Source organism: Opisthorchis viverrini (assembly GCF_000715545.1).
Source record: "Opisthorchis viverrini unplaced genomic scaffold opera_v5_586, whole genome shotgun sequence".
Taxonomy (NCBI): Eukaryota; Metazoa; Platyhelminthes; class Trematoda; order Opisthorchiida; family Opisthorchiidae; genus Opisthorchis; species Opisthorchis viverrini.
Window position 1 is genome coordinate 94,142 of NW_008752231.1, and position 12,069 is coordinate 106,210.

The 12,069-nt window shown below is 45.3% G+C and overlaps 1 protein-coding gene across 1 annotated transcript in view; it reads left to right on the plus strand.

Moving 5' to 3' along the window:
- The window catches only part of T265_15524 (hypothetical protein), a gene marked incomplete at both ends in the record, with an annotated part of 56,931 nt that overhangs the window by 42,738 nt on the left and 2,124 nt on the right, over positions 1 to 12,069 (plus strand). Inside the window, 4 exons of the mRNA XM_009178489.1 lie at positions 1,976 to 2,128; positions 4,995 to 5,320; positions 5,377 to 5,646; positions 10,448 to 10,597. Of these exons, the coding sequence (XP_009176753.1) occupies positions 1,976 to 2,128; positions 4,995 to 5,320; positions 5,377 to 5,646; positions 10,448 to 10,597 (899 nt within the window). The remainder of the gene's footprint in view (positions 1 to 1,975; positions 2,129 to 4,994; positions 5,321 to 5,376; positions 5,647 to 10,447; positions 10,598 to 12,069) is intronic.

The window sequence follows — 12,069 nt, forward strand, 5'->3', positions numbered from 1 at the left end:
TTTAAGGCGGAAGGAGAACCAATCAGCTAAGTCAAGCTGAATCTCTGTTGGGTGTCGGCCGAGGGATTTTAGTGTGTTAGAGTGGTTGAACAAGTGTTGGATCGGTGGGGAAACCTACATGTATTTGGGTCCGATTGGTTCGTTGGTTATCTTTAGGTTGTCTGATTTCCCATATGGTTCAGAGCCTCACAATTGTGTAACTCTTGTTCATGGTGGTTTGAAGACTGGGTCCATATCAACGTGTTCATTGATCGATTTTCGTGTGGAGTACCACGCCTCCGCAAACCCTCGCTCCCGTTTTGTTCTTGCGTGAGCAAGTATTCAAACACTGTCCCAACTGAACTGATGTCCCTCGCTGCCTTCGTGAATTGAAAACAGTGACACTGAGTTCGTATATTTTGATGGAAAGTTTTCTTCCACGCAGCGTTTGTCACAGTCATTACACTGAAATTCGTAGATCAAGTTCCCTTTCTTCACTGCATCCAACCTTCCTTTTGGTTTCGAGAGGGTCTTTAATGTTTTGCAGGTCTGTGACAGTAGTCAACTTGGAACTAGCTCCGCTGCTTGTCGTTCCACCAAACATGTGTGAAATTTCGTTTTTGCCTGCAGAAACTAGCACCCTGGTTCATTAGGGATTAACCCCAACCTCCACAGGACCATGAGCTACTAAAGAAGGATAGATTCATGGAGTAGACGATGATGGATCTTCTGATGTATCCGTGATTTGCGCATTCCATCGCTTCTTTGTGGTGAACACGCCCATGAATGCCGCACTCCTTGAATGGCGCACGAAAATGCCTTTTTCCGTACGGGGTCAGGAAGACCTGAATACATTGTGGACGCATGCATACATCATTGGTTGGCATAGTGACCACGTGCTTTCTTGTTTCGTTCTGTCTAGGACGGCCACGTGATTCGTGACTGTTGCTTGAGTACTGTTCAGCCGCATTGAGCTAATCCAGTTGGACTGGTTGTAGAGTCATGCCACCGTTTTTGCTTTCAGTGGTTTCCCCACTGCTGTTTGAGAGTTCTATGTGTATCATGTGCATGGAATGAAGACATTTGAAACTTGTTCCATCCAGTGACGTGAGTCAATCGATCAGCCACACTTATTACTAGCGCGAATGACTTTACTGCTCTGTTCTTCAACTTATGATTCCTCTGATGAAGTTGAAGTGGTTGGGTTTTTTCGATCATCGCAGTCCTTCCAGTCAAAGACGACCATCTCCTTTACACGGTGAGGTATTCGCTCAACGAGGTATTCAGCTAGACTGAAGACATACATACTTACTGAACAGTGAGAACGGTGGCGGGCCGCCACATCCGGAACGGTCAGTAAACTTCAGAGCGACAAAACCATAACGACGGGCGTTTCGTCTTCTTCATGAGTCCACTCACTTTTGACCTTACAGAGAATAATTTCGAATTTAACCGCATAGATGTGAAAAAGTGTGAAACTTCAAATCAAGCTCCATCTTCTGTTAGGCTATCTCAGCATTCTTTTGTCAGACTATCACGGGGGGAGGAACAAGAGGGATGAGATAAAATCACGTCCATTATTTATATCAGAAGAGGTTGTTCTCCGTATGTTTATGAAACGTTCTGAATCGTTTTGTCCCGTGTATTCAGGAAGCGCGCCTGAAATGTGAAAATCGGGCCTCCTCCATTTTGCGTAGCGCAGTGGCTCAAACTGAGAAATTGCTCCATCCTACAAAAGACATGACAGGTCAAATGTCCGCAAACGCGAGAGCTGAAATTGAGCGGCAAGTGAGTTTAATGGTTACTTTTGTCGTTCTAGTTATTCATTCTATTTGCAAGTAGGGAACATCAAGAGAGAACCCTAAAACTAACTCATAATAACCCACCTCTGTTGGTATTCCATGAGAACAGAAGGCTGATTTTTACATTTGGTTGGGACTCACTAATTTCCTTTTCGTTTCAAAGCTGCTTTTCGGCTTAACTAGAGAGGCACCAGCCTTCATAAAGGAAACTACTCACAAGGTTACTGAAAACTCTTCAACAGCACACGACCGGTTTCTCTCTCCTTGGCGCCCATCAGGTAGGCGCAGTCCCCGAGTTTCCGTCAACCTTATGTTCTACTTGAACTGGAAGAGTTTTCAGCAACCTTGTGAGTAGTTTCCTTTATGAAAATATACTGCTATGTCTCCAATATCGTGCCGACTGAAATCACACTGGGTCTGTGTGCAGCACATTCATTCGTAGAACATCACAAACGAGAAATTCGATTGAGTTTCTCGTGAAAACCAAATTGATATGCAAATGAGTTTATTTCTCGAGATACCAAGCTTGTTTTTGAAACAGGCGTCTTGAAATTGGACGTTTAATGAGGTACACCTGTCGACAAGGTCGATTGTAAGCCACCGATTCAAAAGTGATTTTCGTACGATATTTTCGGAAGTACAACAAATAGTATTGAAAGAATATTGTAAGTGGCCGCTTCCGTGATGGTTTGACGGCTTCCACTAACTCTTAGCATTTGTCTCATAACCACCATCCCACTGCCGGTTGTAAATAGACTGACCACTGCTTTTGTTGTAACCAACTGCCGTTTCCGCTCCAGTGTTGACAAACGACTCATGCACAAGGAGAAAAACAGCAAGTGCAAAATTTGCCAAGGACCTCGCGATACTTAAAGCGCGCTTTCGACCTTGATCCTGGCTGTCTGATCGGCGTTGAGTGAACACTCATCATCTTCGGCCGTGCTCTTGTGTCATACCTGAACACTCATTATCGTTGGCCTTTGCTGAACCGACTAACTGCTTGAGCGTCTAATAGGTAGCTGTCCTTTCTGGCCCAGATACCTGACAGCTTCTCTACTACCACTTAGGCGGGGATTTAGGGTTTCAGTAGGTTTACAGCATTCCGGGATCATTCCTGATAACCACCAGAAAGGCTGACATGATAACTCATCATCGTCATCGTCATTGTCATCATCATCATCATCACCATCATCGTCATCATCATCGCCATCATCATCATCATCGACATCATCATCATCATCATCATCATCACCACTGACATGCAGGATCGATAACATAAAGAAGCGTTGAGGAAATATTGTCTTCAGGGGGTTGCTATCACGTATATCTCGTTAAAATTTATCCGTTGACTATTCCTCAAATATCATCAATGTGTAGACGTAATACACTATTCACAAGGTTGCTGAAAACTCTTCGACAGCCCGCGACCGGTTTCGCCCTTCTTGGCGTTACCCAGCTGGGCACAGTCCCCAAGTTTCCGTCCACCTCATGTTCTGTTGGAACCACTGCGTTATGGCATGCATCTGTTCATATGCATGCATACGAACAATACAGCTGGGGTGGAGTTACGGAAAACTCGACAGGACTGTGTTCGCGCTCTAGTTGTAATATACTTAGGTTGATTATCAGGTGACGCGCACTAAAGAGTGTCCGTTTTACTAGAATAATGATGATTACAAAAGTTATGTACACCTGATAAAAATAAATACAATGCAAGAAGGGAATAAGCCAAAGAGTGACTCATCGTTTGAGGATAACTGTTGAGAGTTCCTGATTGAAGTTCCGGACGCGGGACGTGTCTTCTCTGCAGTGTAACAATCTAGTGAGTGACCGCTACGGATGAAGGCGTGTACGCGACGACCAATAAACATTGGTCCGGACCAGATGGGGATCACCACCGTTGCAGGGACATAAGTCATAAGTCACATCCACCGCTGATTTCGAGACAAGTGCGTGTATTTTAAAGCACATCAGCCTGGTGGCACACTTCAACTAATTCGTACAAGATACTGTAAATAGAAACTCTCTCGAGTAGTCCGTGGAGACTTGTGGAGCGGAGTTCCATTGACTTCCTGCCCTGTGTGTGTGTGTAAGTGTGTTGGGTCGAACTGCATGCGCATTTATTATGTGCAATGTGAGGAGGGATATCCATTCGTGTTTGATAATTGCACGAACATGAATATAACTTGACCTGATAGGGTTAAAGTTCGTAAGCCTGACGCGTCAAGCATGTGGCAGCCACAGGAACAAAACTGGATGGGAAATTGTAGTGTACCTACATTTAGTCACCTAAGGTTGCAAGTGGGACAGGAGTTGTTACGCGATTTGAGTGTTTGTGACGCACAATCTAGTGAGTGACCGCTACGGATGAAGGCGTGTACGCGACGACCAATAAACATTGGTCCGGACCAGATGGGGATCACCACCGTTGCAGGGACATAAGTCATAAGTCACATCCACCGCTGATTTCGAGACAAGTGCGTGTATTTTAAAGCACATCAGCCTGGTGGCACACTTCAACTGATTCGTACAAGATACTGTAAATAGAAACTCGCTCGTCTAACCAGCATGAATTGTCAGCTATTTCATGACCCAAAGTACGACTTTTAAGCGGCTAGAAGCCTTCAAGGCTTTCAAGGGAGTTCATGCTCCAAGCGAGGCTAATCTGCACAGATCAGCCAAGAAGACTGTCCCTGCAGTATAACTCACATGTAGCTGTAGATTGATTTGAACCCACAGTGCTCCGGTCAGTAGTTAACCATCTACCATTCACGCACAACGGTTCACCGAGGTTGAATTCTCCGGCGCCGACAGTTTGAGTAATGCATCAGAAACTAGATGCATAGGCGATTTCTCAATGGCCGATTGAGCGCTCGGCAGGTGCTGTTTATTAGTAAAGCCACCCAACACAAAGGTAAACATCTCATCTGCACAGAACTTTTGAAGAGCGAGCATTCTCAAGCATCCTTTGGAGCCTTCTTGAACATTCTTTGAATATGAAAGAATGATGCACGAACACTGTGAAGCGGTTGCATAGTTTCCGCAGTAATCTTCACCTTCGATCAGATGCCGAAGCTTACTTTGGACACGAGACCAGACAATACTTGCATGCATGATCACTAGCGTACATAGTCGTAATGATATGTTTTTTATAACGTAGATTCCCATACTCCTCCGGTTTTTCATTCACAACTTTTGAACCCATAAAGTGAGCTGTGCCCGTTTATTCACAGCTGGCGGAAATGAAAGGCAAATTTGACTGTCAGAGTGGGATGTTGGAAGAACTGGAATCCAAAGTACAAGGGCTGATGGAACGAATAAAGCAGGCGGATGAGGAGGTGAAGCGCGCCACGGACTGGCTTTCCGCGCAGGAGCGTCGGTTCGATTCGTTGCACGCAGGCCCGTCCTCACAATCTGCATCACTGGACGAGACAGCAAGTGTTGGAAAAGACCCCTTCACCTTCGATTGGATGCGGAGGCTTACTTGGGACACCAGACCAGACAATATTTTTTATATCGTAGATTTCCATACTCCTCTGGTTTTCCATTCATAACTTTCGAACCCATAAAGTGATCTGTGCTTATTTCTTCACAGCTGGCGGAAATGAAAGACAAATTTGACTGTCAGAGTGGGATGTTGGAAGAACTGGAATCCAAAGTACAAGGGCTGATGGAACGAATAAAGCAGGCGGATGAGGAGGTGAAGCGCGCCACGGACTGGCTTTCCGCGCAGGAGCGTCGGTTTGATTCGTTGCACGCCGGTCCGTCCTCACAATCTGCATCACTGGACGAGACAGCAAGTGTTGGAAAAGACGGACTTAATCGTCAGCTGGAGCTCCACTCACAGTGGGCTGAGGAGTGCCAGGTAACGTGAACACGTAACAACACTTCGTGATGAGACCTCTTTCCCGGTACTTCACCCGTGTGACAGTTTTTGGTTCAGCCGTATTCGTCTACGAGTAACAACTGAGAGCACGTGACATGTCCTTAACTCATGATTTTCTACTTTGAGTTCCGGGCGGAATCAAGATAGGATAAAAACGAAGGTTCAGTACTCAGTAACATTTATTCAAGTCTACACTTAACTTATTCCAACCGTCATGAATTTTCACATGCTCAGATGCGTTACTCCTTGTCAGGAAATTTCCAAACAGAACTTTACTAAAAGTGACAGTCTAACAAATTAACTCTGTCCCAAAATCTGCAGTCAGTTAGTTTGTTGGTAGCAAGGTAACTGGGATATGGTTGTACGAGCCGGTGGGTTTTATTGTTCAGTCTAGGTGACTGTATAACATAGAACAATTGGATCATCATACATTCGTTGTCTGCAGTTTTCTGCATTTTCAAGCGATGAATCTCTAGTCAGGTAGCCCAAAATTGAACGAATCTGAAATTTATTGATTAACGCATTTTCCTCTGCTAATACAGACCAGGTTAGAGGGTCATCAACAAAATTTCCCCCCTGTTGTAACGGTTATTGAAACTTATGGGTTAAGTCCCATTCACACTCTCACTGGATGGATAGGATGTCGTTTACATTAACTGAGTGAAACTGAGTACATGTCACTTCATCCAGAAAGTGATAAGAAACCAGGGTCCCAGATGGGAATATCCTACACTCGTTCGGTTCTCTTTCCGTTACTGTCTCTCATCAAGAGTGCGTGGATTCCATCTGAGTGTTGAAGCTTGGATAAAAGGTGTTTTCCCGATTGATTTTGGCCGTGAAACAAATGTTTGCCCTTTAGGCGACATGAAAACACAATTTCTTCGATTTCTTTCAAGTTGATAGTGCCTTAGGAATAGGTAGTACTCTCCATTCAGTTCTAAACTATCAGATTACGTTAGCGGTGTACCCTCGGTCACACTGTCTCTAGACGTGTGTTGCCTATGAGGATAGAAGCGAATCAGCTCGCCTAGTGGAAATCGATAATCACTCCATCACAGTGACCAAGATGGTTGTCAGCTGACATCGCAACATCAGTCGGTTGGTCTTCGGCTGTTTACTTGTTCAAATTATGATGCAGTCACCGTGCGAGAGGGGTACCAAAAACTGTCCTTGCCTAGTAGAGAGACATGTCTGGCAGCAAACGAGCAGTTCAATACATAATTTATAACGCGTCAGTGTACCTTTTACTTCCACCAGTATCAGCTGGTCCCTTATCTGAAGCGTCAAATAAATAAACTTACAACTGCGCAGCGATACTACCCTTTCAGTGCCGCGATGCCATGTCAACCGAAGGACGAACGAGGGTTACGATACTGCCAGATTTCCCAAGCCTAAATAGGAGCAGTGGGTTTGCAGAGATCGGGTTCGAACCACGGACCTCACGGTTGGTAAGTTTGCGCCTCAACCACGGAGCTGTGCACCCAATCTGCAAGCCACCATTGAGAGAGAACCGGGACGTGTGTGAACAGGTGACATGGGTTGACACGAAATGCGCCATGCGAACAAAACAACGAAAAAAAACCTATGGTGCGTATCAGACAAGATCATCTGCCGATGTCTGGCATTCGACAAATATAGACAAGGGTGAATGCACGCACATAAACTGTCCGCCCGAGGAGTGCGCCTCGCCGACTGCTACACCAAATGCAGTTGCAACCAATAAGCGGCAAAACGATAGTGACTCGTTTCCATAGAGTCGCCTCATCGCGTTACGCGAATTCCTAGACAAATACAAGTTGCCTTCCATATTCTTAGAGAAGAGCATTATGCGAACCGATTCAGTCATGCGTGTTTCGATCTATTTCAGGAGGCTTGTCAGAACTTGATCAGGTTGATGATAGAGGCAATCGATCGGTCGTTCAACTGTTATACAAATAAGTCACACGACTATTAGGAAACGAAGGGGACGAGTTCTTGTACGCAACTGACGAGTACAATAAAAAATAACGTCCAAAATTTACAGGGAGTACTTTTAAAGCATCTGACATAAATCTGCCAGAATTGGCTAACAAGCAGGGGCTCCATTCCATACAGGAAGTTCCCAGCTCTTCATTTTGTCCGGCTGAACGAAACTCTCTATCATGCTCTGAATGAGTATGTGGATGACGCGTCAACTGACGATACTCAACGGAAGTTCTGCCGCTGTGTTGTGTGTTCATGGCCGATTGTGACCTTGCCTATTTGGCCTTGGGAATCCCACCCATACAACGACACAAGTGTTTCACCGAGGTCACTAGAGTGATCTGTGAATCAAACAGTATCCACCAAATATTGTAAAATCCAGTCAGCTGATGTCACTTTCTGACTAAGAAAGAAAATCACACAGAACGAACAAACGAACGGATAGCCATTTACTATCTGCAAGTCCAATAGGAAGAAGGATCCACTCAGTGATGCGTTGTATGAAGGACGTCAAAGCTTTGATTTTGTTGTAGCAGACTGAGTTGTCACATCGATTTACCCTTTTACAGAACAAATGCCAGGTTTGTGTACTCGACTGGAGGGGGGATTAGAGATGGCTCAGTGGCTAGAATGCGAAGTTACCTCCCGGAAGGTCCTTGGTTCGAACCCGACCACTGCCTCTCGACTTCCCCTGTCTAGGCCTGGGCAACCTGGCAGTATCCTAGGTCTTGTGCTTTCTTCCGGTGGCACCGAAAAGGTGTTAGGGCTGAACGATTTAGTCTATGCGATGGAGTCATGGTTCACATAGGGCAGCTGAATTACTGCCTCTCACTTCCCCTGTCTAGGCCTGGGCAACCTGGCAGTATCCTAGGTCTTGTGCTTTCTTCCGGTGGCACCGAAAAGGTGTTAGGGCTGAACGATTTAGTCTATGCGATGGAGTCATGGTTCACATAGGGCAGCTGAATTGGTTCGGCCAAATCATGCCACGAGATTCCGTTAATCTTCCTTGCCAGTCCCATATGCTGAACCAGTTTTGTCTTCGGTGTACAACTGTTCTAAATGTTTCATCTGTGTGCACTGCTATTAGTCATTCATGGTGAGCCGCTAGTCTCTGCTTTCCAATAATCCAATCAGCACGTCGCATTTTTGCACAAATCTCACACGTATGCACCAGCGTTGTGATCACGTGCAGTACTTGGCCAAGTTTACAATAATTCACTCCTGGTTTAGCGGAATAAATATATAGTTATTTAAATTTTGGCCAAAAAAATTGCATCCGAAGTTAATGGGTAGGATACATCTACGTTGATCAATAAAGTATGCTGTGATCCAAGCATTAGCTCCCCTTGGAATCATTCAGCCGCTATTTGCCAAACAGACAGAAGACCGTAGGTTCGCAACAACAACGGTTTGCAAGAGTTCTTTAAAGATGGTGTTGATGGTGATGGTGATGTTGAAGTTTCAACTTCGCACTCGCATCCACTACATCTACTTAATAAGTCGAAATTCGAATCACGTTTCTACTGACATTAAACTTCGATGAGGGTACCGTTGTAAGCTACGGGGTCATGCAACAGTTTCCAATGCTAAAATACTGCGACTATAGCTTTCCCGTATTCTTTTTAGGCGATGTCCTTCCAACATCCATGTTCTAGGGGACCACTGCTTACTCGTGGTTTTAGGGCTGCCAGCTTCCTCAGCTTCCTCGTAAACAGGTTCATTAATTGGAACAAAATCTAAAGAACCGGAGGAATTTGCACAACTTTAAAAAATGATTTATCAGGAAGGTCAGCTTCGTGAAAGTAACCACTGAATGTCCGGAACCTACGGAGACTCTCAGCTCCGCTAGATGTTGACCAGACAGACAACGCCCCCTCAATATGCAGCATTTCACAGCCTTGTACCTAACCCAGACAGCGCGAGTCAGCGTTGATCAAGGTCAGACAACGCCCCCGCAATATGCAGCACGTCGCAGCCAGACCGCGTGCGTCAGCACTGGACCAAGTTCAGACAGTGTACTTCTAATAAAAAGCTTGAGGCTGTTGTACTTTTCGCACTCGCACGTACTCGCGCTCTCGCAACCACTTTGTTGGGATATAGCTATTGTGTTCCCTTCCGTGAGCCCTTTCTCTCCGACACTAGGCACCGGAGCGGGTCAGCAGTAGATACCACAGGCCGGCGAATCAGCAGATATAACATGATTGAACAGCATAAACAAATGCGTTTCGTTTTAGGCGCGGCTGACATTTCCGATTCCATCTCACTTCAAAGGCAATTCAATCACATTACGGGGTGTTGTGGACCACAGTCTCCTTAATGCGTTCTTATTACCGTGAATCCCGGTCTGGATGGCCGACTGAAAGCCTGGTGCGCTTGAGCGAAGCAGAAAAAGTCAATGAATGTGCGAACCGACTGATCCGTTGATCACTGTCGCGTACAAGTGGATAAAAAAAGTGATACCAAGGATAGAACTCATCCATCAAGGATGAGTGAAGAACAACTAATGAAATCTGTCTGAACGAAAAACGGTTATTCCATTGACAGTTGTGTGGTTTCGTAACGTTCGGAGCTGTTTCTCTTATACAGAGGAAAACCTCTGATCACAGCAACAAAACAACAAAACCGGATAAACGGTTTCCGGAGTTTGTTGATCTGTCCTGGAAAACTATTTCTCATTACTCGCTGGCCCGCTCTGGTTAAAATTTGGTTAAATTGTTGGCCATTTTAAATTTACCAAACGACTTAGTCATTTTCATCCCAAAAAGTCGGGAGTGGATTTTTTTTTATCTCATACTCATTTTACTCGTCCTTGATTCAGAATTATGTGAATACTCTTCAACTGGAAGTGAGGCCTTTCACTCCTCACATTCTACGCGTGGACAAATTGGACGGTGAGCTGATGGATGAAATATTCCCAGACACTTCAGAGCTCTCGACGCGTTTTCAGAATCTTTTGTCGGATGCTGTGGTAAGTAGATAGCGTCTCCCAGTTTTTGTCACGTACTGCGTGATCGTCAGCGCACACATGTATCTCATTCTTTGGGTTTGACGCATTGCTGAAATGGCCTGATAGCTGTGAAGCGCATGATCGGGGGCTTGCACAACTCAGGAAGGCCCAAACAAACGTACGGGGATAGCTGGATACCGTTCGACTTAGAAACGGGTGTAGTGATTTCCAATGCTAGTGCAGAAATGTGTCTGACGGACTGTTGAAGGTTCGTGCCCTGTTGTGTACGCAGAATGTTTACGCTGGGTTTAAAGTAGGTCCGAATTTTCATAAAGGCAACGACTCGCAACGCTGATAACTCTCGACAGCCCACGATCGGTTTCGCCCTTCTTGGGGCTCATCAGGTAGGTGCAGTCCCCGAGTTTCCGTCAAACCTATGATCTACTTGAACCTAAATCGCACTGTTTTCGAGAAATACACTCATTTGCATGTCAACTTGGTTTTCGCGAGAGGCTCAAGTGAATCTCTCGTTTATGATATTCCTCAACTGAAAGTGCTGCACACAGGCCGCGTCGTGTTTCAGTTGGCACGATACTCGGGATATCGCAGTATATTTTCATAGAGGAAACTACTCGCAAGGTTGCTGAAAACTCTTCGACAGCTCACGACCGGTTTCGCCGTTCCTGGAGCTCATCAGGTAGGCGCAGTCCCCGAGTTTCCGTCAACCTTATGTTCTACTTGAACCGAAATTGGACTGTTTCCGAGAAATACACTCATTTGCAAATCAATTTGGTTTTCTCGAGAGACTCAACTGAATAGAATAGTAGAATAGCATAAACGAGAGATTCAGTTCAGTCTTTCGTGAAAACCAAACTGATTTCCGAATGACTGTAGGTCCGGCTTTCTTTGCAGGGCCAGGAGTTCACTGGATCTGCGATCTAGCAGTGTACAATTCTACTGGCTTCACCCTTGTTTGCCGTCTCTTCAGAGCAAACCTAGCCCTGCATATTAAGGCCACTTCCATCGCGATATCAGCAAGTGAAACCAACCTATACCGAATAATCGAGAAGCGACTTGGAGTTGTCCCATCCATGTGTCTTGTGAAGCTCGAAGAACATTCGAACTTGCCGCCTACAGGCCAGTGGTTGACAATAACTTAGTCTTCAACGGAGAAGTCATCTATCTAGGGGCCAGTCACCACAGTGCCACATCTTGAAGGTCCCATTATTGAAGGATGTGTGGCGTTATGTCCTGTTTAGATGAGAAGCAGTCACACTGTTGTTCATTCGCTTCTTGCCGAATGGTAGTGTTCAAACTCCCTTGAGATACACACTGTTAATGATCTCCAATAAGGACGAAATTTTAATTCAGCATATCTAAAATCTCCCCAAACTAATAAGTTAGCGAATATACACTCATCTGCAAACTAATTTGGTTCTTTCGAGAGACTCACCTGGAACCCAGCTGAATCTCCCGTTTATGAGTCTCTCAGG